Source organism: Rhipicephalus sanguineus, chromosome 7, assembly GCF_013339695.2.
Source record: "Rhipicephalus sanguineus isolate Rsan-2018 chromosome 7, BIME_Rsan_1.4, whole genome shotgun sequence".
Classification (NCBI taxonomy): Eukaryota; Metazoa; Arthropoda; class Arachnida; order Ixodida; family Ixodidae; genus Rhipicephalus; species Rhipicephalus sanguineus.
The window spans coordinates 124,131,367-124,143,811 of NC_051182.1; the positions used below are offsets into that span (position 1 = coordinate 124,131,367).

Sequence of the window (12,445 nt, forward strand, 5' to 3'; positions counted from 1 at the left end):
ATATCATTCGCGGCTCTCGCCAGCAAAGATTACTCATTTCATACAGGGTGTCACGGAAGTTTTCGGTGGTGCTACTTCATGTCACAAGAGGTAACAATCATAGACCGCATGATCACAAGTTTTGATAATGAAGCCACCGAATCACACTGCAAAATTAGGCACGGTAGCAAACAAACAGCACGCGATATAAGCATGTGAACGCAAAAGTAAATCATGTTTGCCAGAATGCCGAACACTGATACGAATAATCAGTTTCGAAGGCTTTCACAACGCATGCACTGCTGCCAATTGGTACTCATTGAGGCAATGGCATCAGTGAAGTGATGCGCTTTGCGCTTATAATCTTCCTTGCATTTCTTTTTTTTCAGCCTGACTTGGAACTCATCACGTACGGAATTTTGATGACACCAAAGGACAAAGTTTGGGTTCAGCTACACAAATTAGAGGGTCTAAAATAAAACTGTATATTTTAGTCAACGCTTTTTTCACTTTTTTTACATTGCAAGAGAAATACACTGATGTCACCATTAATACAGTGCTTACACCTCTACACGTGTCAGATGAGGCGAGAAAACTTGCAGACCACGCATCAGTAAAGGCCCCGGAAAATTACCCCTTTAAGACGCTATGTACGCAATTGTGTACACCAATTCTCTTTGCTATTTGTAATCAATCTAGGCTTGAAGAGAGCAAAAGACATTGAGCTTTGAATGAAATGAACATCCTCCATAATAAATTTGCCCTCATTTAACTTCATTTTTCAGGGTACTGTTGTACGTGATCAGTTTGGTGAAGGCAGTGCACTGTTCGACGAGTCGTTCGATGTGCGCCTTCCCTCGAGCCACGTCAAAGGTGTAATTTTCTTTTCCTTCAAATGGACGTAACCGAAAACTAATTCGCACTACATTTCTGGCGTGAGATTTCGTTCTACCTATGCAAAAACGGACATGAACGACTTCGGAATAAATAGATATTTAATTACAATTTAATTGGAAATAATTATTATAACACACATAAATAACGCATTATGACATTGTGTTTGTTACAATAGAATATCGAGTGCCTTGAAATAACGTTGTGTCGATTTGACGCATTTACAGTCAGTTCTTCATATGTGGCGTGTGAAAGGGTTCAGTACTTTCGTGTGTACCCGAGGCAACGGTGTTCTGTACTATCGTATGCGACGGCGAAGCACACCAAGCCGGCATTCGTTGCATCGGTTTAGCTTCAACTGTAACAATTTTGGGGGTTTTACGTCCCAAAACTACGATATGTTTATGAGGAACATTGTAGGGCAGGACTCCGGAAATTTCAACCACCTGGGGTTCCTTAATGTGCACCCAAATCTAAGTAAGACACAGGCCTCTATAGCAATTCGCCTCAATTAAAATGCGTTCGCCGCTGCTGGGATTCGATCCCGTGACCTTCGGGTCAGATGTCGAGCATCATATTCACTAGACTACCACGGCGAGTGGTTAAGCTTTAACAGTCTAGGAGGGATACAAGTCTTGGAACCTTGCGAGACTATGCTGTAGAGCTTGTGGGCAGTACGATTACCGGCCCCGGGGATGGCATTTAAATGGGGGAAGCGTGCAATGAAAACGCCCGTGCTTAGTTTTAGGTGCTCGTTCAACGACTTCCAGTTGATCGATATTAAGCCGGAGTAACAACTACGACATGACTAACAATCACATCGTGCTCTTGGCACGTAAATCTCTAGCAGTTTTAATTGATCGGCTACAGTTTGAAATCTTCTACCCCTAGTCTATAAAACTGCAGGATGGGTAAAGGTGCCGCTGTAATTGAAAGCTGTAAAAGACTTATGTTACGCACCACTGAAAACAAACATAAAACATTACCGCTTTTGTTTTTTAATTCGGATATGCCTTCTCTACAGTGTTGTTTGCTCCCGCCGGATGTGTCTACATCCTCACACAGATGGTGCAAACCTCCACAAATTGTTCATGGGCTGCATTTCTTTTCACGCATGGGCTGCTACGAAAGCTTCGATCGCTGCCACTCATACATATTCATCTTGGTGAATGTTTCTATTTTGCCCGAGAAGCTATTAAGCGGTGCTGGTGCCGCTCTACCAATGTTATGCACATATAGTGTGTCCCAGTTTGACACAATAGAGTAAAAGTTCGCAGGCAAGCGTGACCAATATCTCTTAATTGATACTTCAACATAAGCGGACAACTATTTGCGAAAAACAAAAGAAGGCTGCAGGATCGAAGCTTCTGCAGATGCATTACGTCGTCAAGTGTCACTACCGGGTTTGTGAGAGCTTTCGACGGCTTTTCTATTTCTTGAGGCGGATTCCCGGATCAATGCAGATTTCGCTTAGACGGTTTTTAAAATTGCCTTAATGCGAAAGGGAAAAACGGCTTTTTTGCGCCACAGGACCTTGAAGGGAGCGCCACTCAGGGTCTCCAGAGAAAGGAGTCACGGAGGAAATCCGTGTACCTTATAAATGGTAGAAGAGCACGCTGTCCCTAAAATTTGGTTAAAATTTCATCTGACGCACACGTTCAGAAAAAATGCCAGGCCTGCGCGGAAAGCGCAGCACAGTCACAGCGAAAGCTGGAAGAGCGGCATTGCAAGAGCCCGTTGTAAACTCTCATGGGACTAGTAATACAGGTACACTAGCAAGGTACCCACTACGCCATAAATCACAATATTTGTGAAGTTGGTAAGCCCCTACAATGCCATTATTCGTCATTGTGCGCACCATGTGCACCTTGTTTACGTGACGACTGATGACGATGAAGAATTGTGGCTCAGCCCTCGTAATGGGTTGGAAGTTTTAAACGGCTCACCAGTTACGTATTTCGCATTGTGTGACGCCTGGTCGCTATTTCACTCTCCCACCATGCAATATAACATACGTTGACGTGAGAAAGAGAGAGAGAGAGGAGGGAAGAACTTTATTGAGACCCTGAGGAAATGGATCATGGGAGCCTTATGGGCTTCCTTGGCAACCAATGCAAGTGCACTTGCGGGGAACCGACTACGCTATAACTCATCATAATATCTGTGAAGTAGGGAAACAGCCACTATGCCATTTTTCGTCATTCAACGGAGAGCCGTGGTACCCGCTAAAAACATGTAAGGCATTATGCGCACTTTGTTGGTGTTGTGCCTGATGACGATGAAGAATTATTGCAGAGCCTCTTGTAATGGGTTGGAAGCATCCAACAGCCCACTCGTTGCGCAATTTGGATTGTGTGACGCCTGGTTACAGAATTCGCGGTGTGTGGCGCGTGGTTTGTTATTTCACTCTTCTACCACTCTAAATTACACATGTTAATGTGGTTCCTTCCGGACATGAAGCCTGTATAGCGTCTTCTTGAAAGGCAGTTCCAAGCACCGGCATGGCTCTGAGGTACAACACTGGGCTCCCACGCAGAGGGCCCAGGTTCGAACCCCGTTCCATCCTGAAAATTTTTTCTTATTTCATTTTTTTCTTATTTCGAGCGATAGTGGTTACGGACAACGGAGGCGGCGGCGGCGGCGGACAACTACGGCACCAAAAACGGCCGTTGAATTGATCTCATAACAGCTTTCGCTGTAAAAAAACAAAGCGACCAATTAGAACACTAAATACCCTATTGTGAGATCGTGGTAAGCTGTTTCTCACCACAAAATATCAGATGTGCCTCTGTTTAGAAACGAAAAGTTAACGACTTTGTGTACCATGTACTAAACTGCGGGAAGGATGAAGGAAAAAACAAAGGGGGAGAAGGCAGGGGGCTTAACCAGACACATGTCTTGTTGCAGGAGCGTAGCTGGGGAGAGGGGGGTGTTGGCGACATTTTTAAATTTTGCATGTGCGTTCGTGCGAGCAATTCTGCACGCACGAACAGAACATACATAAAGTATGCTTGAACCCTCCCCCTCCCCTAAAAAATCTATGGCTACGTCACAGTCCGGTTCGCTACCCTACGCAGGGAAACTGGAAAAGGGGAATCGAAAGGTGAGAGAGACAGAGAAGAGGAGAGAAGCGGTAAACTGTCCCCGAAGAGGCCAACAGCTTAAGCAGAGACAATCTGTGCTTATAGAACAAAGTGTGAGTGATTTATATAACCTTGTACTTTACTGTTGGAGATCTGTGTGCAACTGTTCTGATGCAATATCATAAACGTCTGTTTGAGGCGTTTAAAATAAAGGTCAACGGTTATAGGAGTACTCACTCTGCTTGAAAGAGTGGAAATCTGTCCCTATAGTCGTAACATTTTACAAAAAAGGGCGAAGCTTGCATTAAGTCGCGCAAGCCTGACTCACAAGGCTGCCATATTTTGCTGGAGAAAAGCTCGCAAACCCACCCTGCACCTGCAGACCTTGAAGGGAAAAGCACCCACTTCTCGGAAACAGCTTTGTCAACGCACCTTCCCTGTGCTGGCGGCATTCCTGAAACGTGCACCGAAGGCTCATCGCCCTCGTCCACTGCAGCTTCCGAGGAAAACACCCCCTCTACCTCGGGCTCCCCCACTGACCTCACGTCAGAACAAAAGGAGGAACCCTTCATCCTGACCGCTCCAACCGACCCCTTCCCTCTCACCCGCCTCTTTCTTCTGAGAACAAGAAAGAAGGGCTCCCCGTTGAGAAAGGGAAAAAGACGGGTCAGCTGGTGCGCCCAAGCTGCGTCCTAAGAACCGTCCCACCTGATGGTTTTCCGGCCCTGTCTCCGATCGACACATCGGGCGACACCCCCTTGTGCCGCCCGCTGGTTCCGACCATCTCACGGCAGCCCAAGCGCCCCGAGACTGCCAGCTCGTCTGCTCCTCCAAGGGGTGCAGCGTCCAAGCCTGCACAGGGAGTGCGAAACTCCGTGCCGCAATACGACACAGTTCTCTACCGCCCTGTAGGCAGACAGACCACCTTCAGGCAGGCCTCGCAAGAGGCGATCTCTGCCTTCTTGGCTACGCTTGAGGGCGTTGAGCGAGTCCGAGTGAACTTCCGCAGGAATGTTGCTGCTGTTGACGTCCCTGCTGGAGCCGATATTGACTCCCTCCTCACCATCGTGGAAATCTGTGGTGTTGCGGTTCGTGCCCGCCAGGCTTCAAACAACACGTGTAGTGGGATAATCTACAGCGTTGATCCCGCCCTCGATGAACTGGAAATCCGAAACAATGTTTCGTCGAGTCAGCCAGTTCTCGAATGTTCCCGCGCGGGCCCAAACATCGTTGTGCGCTTCGCCGGCAAAAAGGCGCCGCCGGACGTTGAGCTATTCAAGCAACATCGCCGCGTTCGCGCCCGACGCCCGCGCCCAGCCCAATGTGACCACTGTGGCCGATACGGACACATTGGCGTCACATGCACTCATGAACCACGCTGTGTACGTTGCGGTGATCCCCACCCCCGTGCCGGGTGCGCAGCCGAGACTCCCAAATGTTTTTACTGCGGCGGCCCCCATCGAGCCACTGAACCCCGCTGCCCACGATGGCAAGATGAGCAACCTGCGACGTCATTGTGACGTCATCAAGATGACTTCATGCGATGAAATCACCATAGTGATGATAATTTTTCGCATCGCTCGTGTTGACGACAACGTTGCGGGATGCCGCCGGCCTATTTTCGTGTTTGATGAGACATCGAAGTCTTTCGTCTTAATAAAGTTAAATCTCTGCAAACAATAGTTTGGCGGCTAGTTGACTCGATACCTCCATTGAGGCCATAGCACTGAAAAGCACACATTCTGTTGTCTTTGTCCCTGTCATTTCAAAACTATGGCCTCGTCAATGGTCTTGTTCGTTGCCAAAGCAAGCAAAACCGAGCTATCGCTCGAGAACTTAGGTTTCACCGCATTCAACCACAAAACATATTTCAACAGTTAAGCTCTCAAACTTGAGGTAAAACGTATGACCGGAAAAAATATCATCATCATAAACGGGCATGTGCCTCAAAAATTTGGTACATCCCGCTACTCACTACTGCTCCACTAAAAAGAAATCAGACAACAGTTAGCATAAGAAATGGCTATCACGGACACGTGCCACAGAAATTGGGCAATACTCACCACGCGTCCACTGAAGATGAAGAAGGGAACACTAAGCCAGAGAAATGCCTGCGAAGCGACGGCGGCTAGCCGAAGAGCCCGAGTACGTACAATGGGAGAATACTAGGAAACGGGAAAGGCAATATCGGCAGCGAGAAGACTCCGAAGCGATGGAAGCCTTACGCCAGCGACGACGTGCCCGTAGATATATGGTTGCTGCGAGCGCTCGGTTTCAGCGCGAGTTGCTGTCTCTGGAGTTTGGCCATCCGTGCTTTGTCTGTGACTGTCTTTGTGGTTTACTCGAATCTTACTCCACAGACAATCAACCTAGAAAAAACCTAGAATCACCTACCCGAAGCCTGGAAACAACCTAGAAGCAACCCAGAAACAACCTAACGTCACTCAGCTAAAGCCTAGCAGCAACCTAGAAGCAATCAGATTAGACATCAGAATCGTCCAGTTTCTCTGTTTCAAGCCTTGCGCGACTTAGTGCAAGCTCCGCCCTTTTTCGTAAAAAGTTACGACTATTAGAGACAGATTTCCGCTCTTCCAAGCAGAGTGAGTACTCCTAACCGGTGACCTTTGTTTTAAACGCCTCAAACAGACGATAATATTGCAGCGGAACAGCTCCACCAGTACAGTACAAGGCTATATAAATCGCTCACACTTTGTTCTAAATAAGCACAGATTGTCTCTGCTTAAGCTGTCGGCCTGTTCGGGGAGAGCTTACCGCTTCTCTCCTCTTCTCTGTCTCTCTCATCTTTCCACTCTCCTTTTCCAGTCCCCCTAAGTAGGGTAGCAAACCGGACTGTGACGTAGCCAGACATCTTTTTGGGGAGGGGGAGGGTTCAAGCATACGTTATTTTTGTTATGTTCGCGCGTGCAAAATCGCTCGCACGAACGCACACGCAAAATTTCAAAAAGTCGCCAACACCACCCTCTCCCCCAGCTACGCTCCTGCTACAAGACATGTGTCTGGTTAACCCCCCTGCCTTCTCCCGCTTTTCTTCCTTCATCCTTCCCGCAGTTGAGTACATTTTAACCAAATTTTGGGGACATCGTGTTATTCTAGCATTTATAAGGTATACGGTTTTCCTCCATGACTCCTTTCTCCAGAGACGCTGAGTGGTGCTCCCTTCAAGGTCGTGTGGCGGAAAAAAGCCGTTTCTTCCTTTCGCGTTAAGCAATTTTCAAAACCGTCGTAAGCGAAATCTGCATCGATCCGGGAATCCGCCTCAAGAAACAGAAAAGCCGTCGAAAGCTCTCACAAGTCCGGCAGTGACACTTGACGCCGTAAGTCAACTGCAGAAGCTTCGATCCTGCAGCCTTCTTTTGTTTTTCGTAAATAGTTGTCCGTTTATGTAGAAGTATCAATTAAGAGATATTGGTCACGCTTGCCTGCGAACTTTTACTCTATTGTGTCAAACTGGGACACACTATATGTGCATAACATTGTAAAGCGGCACCAGCACTGCCTAATAGCTTCACGAGCAAAATTGAAACATTCACCAAGATGAATGTATAGGTGGCAGCAATCGAAGCTTTCGTAGCAGCCCAGGCGTCAAAAGAAATGCAGCCCATGAAGGATTTGCGGAGGTTTGCACCATCAGTGTGAGGATGTAGACACATCCGGCGGGAGCAAAAAAAAACTGTAGAGGAGGCATACCGAATTTTAAAATAGCGGTGATGTTTTATGTTTGTTTTCAGTGGTGCGTAACAAAAGTCTTCTACGGCTTGCGATTATAGCGGCACTTTTAACCATCCCGCAATTTTATAGACTAGGGGTAGAATATTTTAAACTGTAGTCGATCAATTAAAACTGCTAGAGTTTTACGTGCCAAGAACACGATGTGATTGTTAGGCATATCGTAGTTGTCACTCCGGCTTAATTTTGATCAACTGGAAGTTGTTGAACGAGCACCTCAAACTAAGCACGGGCGTTTTCACTGCACGCTGCCCCCATTTAAATGCCATCCCCGGGGCCGGTAATCGTACTGCCTACAAGCTCTACAGCATAGTCTCGCAAGGTTCCAGGACTTGTATCCCTACTAGACTGTTAAAGCTTAACCACTCGCCGTGGTAGTCTAGTGAATATGATGCTCGACATCTGACCCGAAGGTCACGGGATCGAATCCCAGCAGCGGCGAACGCATTTTAATTGTGGCGAATTGCTATGGAGGACCCTGTCTTACTTAGATTTGGGTGCACGTTAAGGAACCCCAGGTGGTCTACATTTCCGGAGTCCTCCCCTACAATGTTCCTCATATTCATATCGTAGTTTTAGGACGTAAAACCCCAAAAATTGTTACAGTTGAAGCTAAACCCATGCAGCAAATGCCGGCTCGGTGTGCTTCGCTGTCGCATACAATAGTACAGAACACCGTTGCCTCTGGTACACACGAAAGTACTGGACCGTTTCACACGCCACATATGAAGAACTGACTTTGAATGCGTCAAATCGACACAACGTTATTTCAAGGCACTCAATATTCTATTGCAACAAACAAAATGTCATAATGGTTTAATTTGTCTGTGTTATACTAATTATTCCCAATTAAATTGTAATTAAATATCTGTTCTGAAGTCATTGATTGATAGAATGAAATATTAAGCCAGAAATTTAGTGCGAATTTGTTTTCGGTTATGTCCATTTGGAGCAAAGTAAAATTATACTTTTGACGTGGCTCGCTGGAAGGGGCACGTCGAACGACTCGTCGAACTGTATAGTGCCTTCAGCAAACTGATCATGTACAACAGTGCACTACAAAATGAAGTTAAGTGAAGACAAATTTATTATGCAGGTTGTTCATTTCATTCAAAGTTGAAAGTCTTTTGCTCTTTCTTAGCCCATAGTCATTACAAATAGCAAAAAGAAGTGGTGTACACAATTGTGCACATAGCGCATCAAAGGGTAAATTTTCAGGGCCTTTACTGATGCGTGGTCTGCAGGTTTTCTCGCCTTATCTGACACGTGTAGAGGTGTAAGACGTGTATTAATGACGACATCAGTGTATTACTCGTTGAATGCAAAAGGAAAGAAAGTGAAAAAGGGTTGACTAGAATGTAGAGCTTTATTTTACACCCTCTAATTTGTGTAGCTGAACCCAAACTTCGTCCTTTGGTGCCAGCAGAAATGCGTACGTGATGAGTTCCAAGTCAGGCTGAAAAAAATAAATGCAAGGAAGATTATAAGCGCAAAGCGCATCACTTCGCTGATGTCATTGCCTCAATGAACACCACTTGGTAGTAGCGCATGCTTTGTGAAAGCATTCGAAACTGATTATTCTTACTGGTGTTTAGGCACGTTAGTGGTCGGCATTGTGGCAAACATGATTTACTTTTGCGTTCACATGCTTATTTCGCGCGCTGTTTGTGGGTTTCCGTGCCTAACTTTGCAGTGCGATTCCGTGGCTTCGTTATCAAAACTTGTGACCACGTGGTCTAAGATTGTTACCTCTTGTGACATGAAGTAGCACCACCGAAAACTTCCGTGACATCTTGTATTAAGTTAGCAATCTTTGTGGGCGAGAGCCGCGAATGATATATATTCCATCATCTAGAGCACAACGCAAGGACCGAGTGACAACCGATGGTCAATCGGCATTGTCTTAAACTGAAATGAAATACCACCGCGCCCAAACTTATGATATTTCAACTTACATTTTTGTGTATTCATTGAGAATCTACGTGTGCGCTGGAATAGCATCCCATTTCTACCACAGCCAGTAAAGACTATAGCGGTATGTAATGATGCAATTAAATAACAGAGGTAAACTAAATAGATGACTGGAATCCCTAAGCGGGAATAACGAGTAAGATAGTTACAGAGGCACCTGCGTCTCCTTAATTGCTTTCAACGCGAAATCTCGGCGTGTGTGGGTTTTACGGCTACATGAACCTCTAAACAACTTCAACGTCTGCATGACGTAGGGGTATGTCATGACGTCATCCCATGATGGCGTCGTTTCGCTACGTGTGATATTGTCACGTGATGCCACCACTTGGTCGCGTGAGCTTTATTTGCTATCGGTAGGTAACGGCGCTCGCCGGCGTTACCGCCTGAATATTTGCGCCTTAATAAATTGAGATCCATGCGGTAGTATTTCGATTACATGCGTATATAGTTGCGTCCGAAGATTCATTTTTAGCGGAGGTTAGTCAAGATACAGAAGTTTTTTGCGTTTTGCAAAGCAGTCACATGTCTCATCCTTCAATTTTAAAGCCTGTCTCAGTGTTACATCTATATGATTTGACAATACTGCAAACTCCGGCGGGAACTGTTGCACAGTGGGGTAAAATGAGCACATAATCACATAGGGAAAAGAAATGCATAAAGGACAAAAGCAGTCAAGAACATCCATTTAACCAGCAATCTACGTGCGAAACATTTCGTCGTAATTTATACTTAATCTGTTTCTTAATTGATCTCATTCGGCTCCACTATCGTTTATACAAAGAAAATTACATCAACGCAATATGCCTTTGGCTAAACTTAGACGCTAGGAAGTGGAGAAAAAACAGAATTGTCTTTCGTTAGGTGGTCCCATGCAGCCGATTTCCCACAGGGTGGTTGCCCTTCCAAGCGACTGTGCACTTTGTTCTGCCGAGCACCAGGCCGGAAGTGCCCTTGTACATATTTCACAAGTAGATACCCGCAAGCAGCAATTCTCTACCTCCTACAGCAGCGGCGGATGCTCGACTATTTCACGAAAGCTGTGGTTGGTTTAGGTGTGCCCAGGGGCCTTTTACAGAATCTTATGGGGCCTCCTTTCGAGATGAGTACCCAGGAACAATCGAGCGCCAGGTCAGTGTACTCTTCTACACCTTTTGGAAAAACCGGTAAGTTGCGGTCAGCAGTGTGAATCGAACCCGGTACCTACCGCATTAGAAGGAAACGCTTTACTATGCAGCCACCGCTGCGGTGTCTGTATTTTTATGTTTCAATTTTGCTTGCATCCATGACTTTATAGATAATCGCTTATGTGGTTAAGCCCTTAATAAATCTTGTATTTTGCTAGCGTTGTTGCTTTTTTTTTAAAGAATGCTGCATTGACTACATAATTATGTTGGTACTACACCTCTCCTCAATATGTGAGCTGGTACATACCGCTGTTCATGCATATCGTGTGATGAAAGTACTACGGAAGTTCACTTTTTGAACCACCCCCTTACACAATGCCTCATCTGAGGACTGTAAGGTATTTAAAATATTTAAATAAAGAAATATGTCCTCTAATAACATAATACGCCAGGTCCGCGCGGTACACGCAGTACACCCGCAGCATAACCTGTAGGACCTTCGTTTCTATATATAGAGCCCGTTGTAAACTAAATTAGGTCAACTGCGAGAACTACTGTTGAGAAATACCCATTAAGCCATAATCGCCATCATTTCGCGAAGTAGGGTAGTACTCACTACGCCATAATTCATCGTTTTGCGAAGTAGCGAGGTACCCAATAAGCGTCTGCAAGGAACTATGCGCACCTTCGTAGCTGCACTTTTAGGGGCGAAGCACCTTAAGGTCTCGCCTTGTCGGCGTTGTCGTCGTCACGTTCCGTCATAAAGGAGTATGCGCTACAAAAATTGATTAAATCCCACTACTCGCCACCACTCCATACCATGCATATTATGAGTTAAAGGTTCGTCGTTACTGCTTAAAATATTATGTTTGGCTTAGCAGCTGAGTCAGAACCACCAGTGGAACTTACCAAAGTGCTCAAGTTTCTTATCTAAATCCAGATACACAAATATGCCTCTCTACGGTAAAATCATCTATTTGAAACACTACTTCTTCAAACATATCTGCAAAGTGATGGTGCATTAGCGGACCAGTGGCGAGTAAAGCAGTAAAGAGTAATGATTTTGCCGTCTGTAACACGGCGCACACTGCATGCTTCGCCCCTCCCAGGTTTCAGGTTAGTGGAGCTAAAACATCCTTCCCTACATGCTTCGCTCCTCCTCAGTTTTTTGTTGATGTTGTGGATGCTTATGATGATGATTATGGCTGAGCCCTTTGTAATGGGTGGGAAGCTCTTAAACCACCCACTCGTTACGCAGTTCACATTGTGCGGCGCCTGATGTAGTTTGTTCTTCTGTGATGCAATATTACATCAGTTGACGTCGTTCCTCGCCTGACTTGACGCCTGTACATGTTATTTTTGCGAATAGTATGTAGCACCAGCATGGCTCTATGGTAGAATAATCTACTGTCACGCAAAGTGCCTTGGTTCAAGTCCCGCTTGAAGACAATTCCTAGCTTAACATTCTTCAATGTGTTGAGGTCATCCATAAGCACAATGCGCAGACTCCTCACCGCAATGACACCACCATCAGCTCGAAGCGCACTGCAAGTCCTGGTAACCTTGGAGCCAGTGGTTGCAAGCCTTCATTAACATCATAGATTGCAGTCTACACCCTAAGAAAAAAAGGTGTCCTTTCACTCTTCT

General features: G+C 45.8%; 2 protein-coding genes across 2 annotated transcripts in view; one reads left to right on the forward strand and one right to left on the reverse strand.

The window, feature by feature from the left end:
• Positions 1–4,533, forward strand: part of LOC119398980 (lithocholate 6-beta-hydroxylase-like) — a 59,857-nt gene extending 55,324 nt beyond the window's left edge. The window contains exon 12 of the mRNA XM_049417484.1: positions 4,453–4,533. Coding sequence (XP_049273441.1) covers positions 4,453–4,533 — 81 coding nt within the window. The remainder of the gene's footprint in view (positions 1–4,452) is intronic.
• A 4,512-nt stretch (positions 4,534–9,045) lies between these two features.
• Positions 9,046–12,445, reverse strand: part of LOC119399831 (cytochrome P450 9e2) — a 31,012-nt gene continuing 27,612 nt past the window's right edge. Inside the window, exon 8 of the mRNA XM_037666688.2 lies at positions 9,046–9,159. Within this exon, the coding sequence (XP_037522616.2) occupies positions 9,070–9,159 (90 nt within the window). The 3' untranslated portion in view covers positions 9,046–9,069. The remainder of the gene's footprint in view (positions 9,160–12,445) is intronic.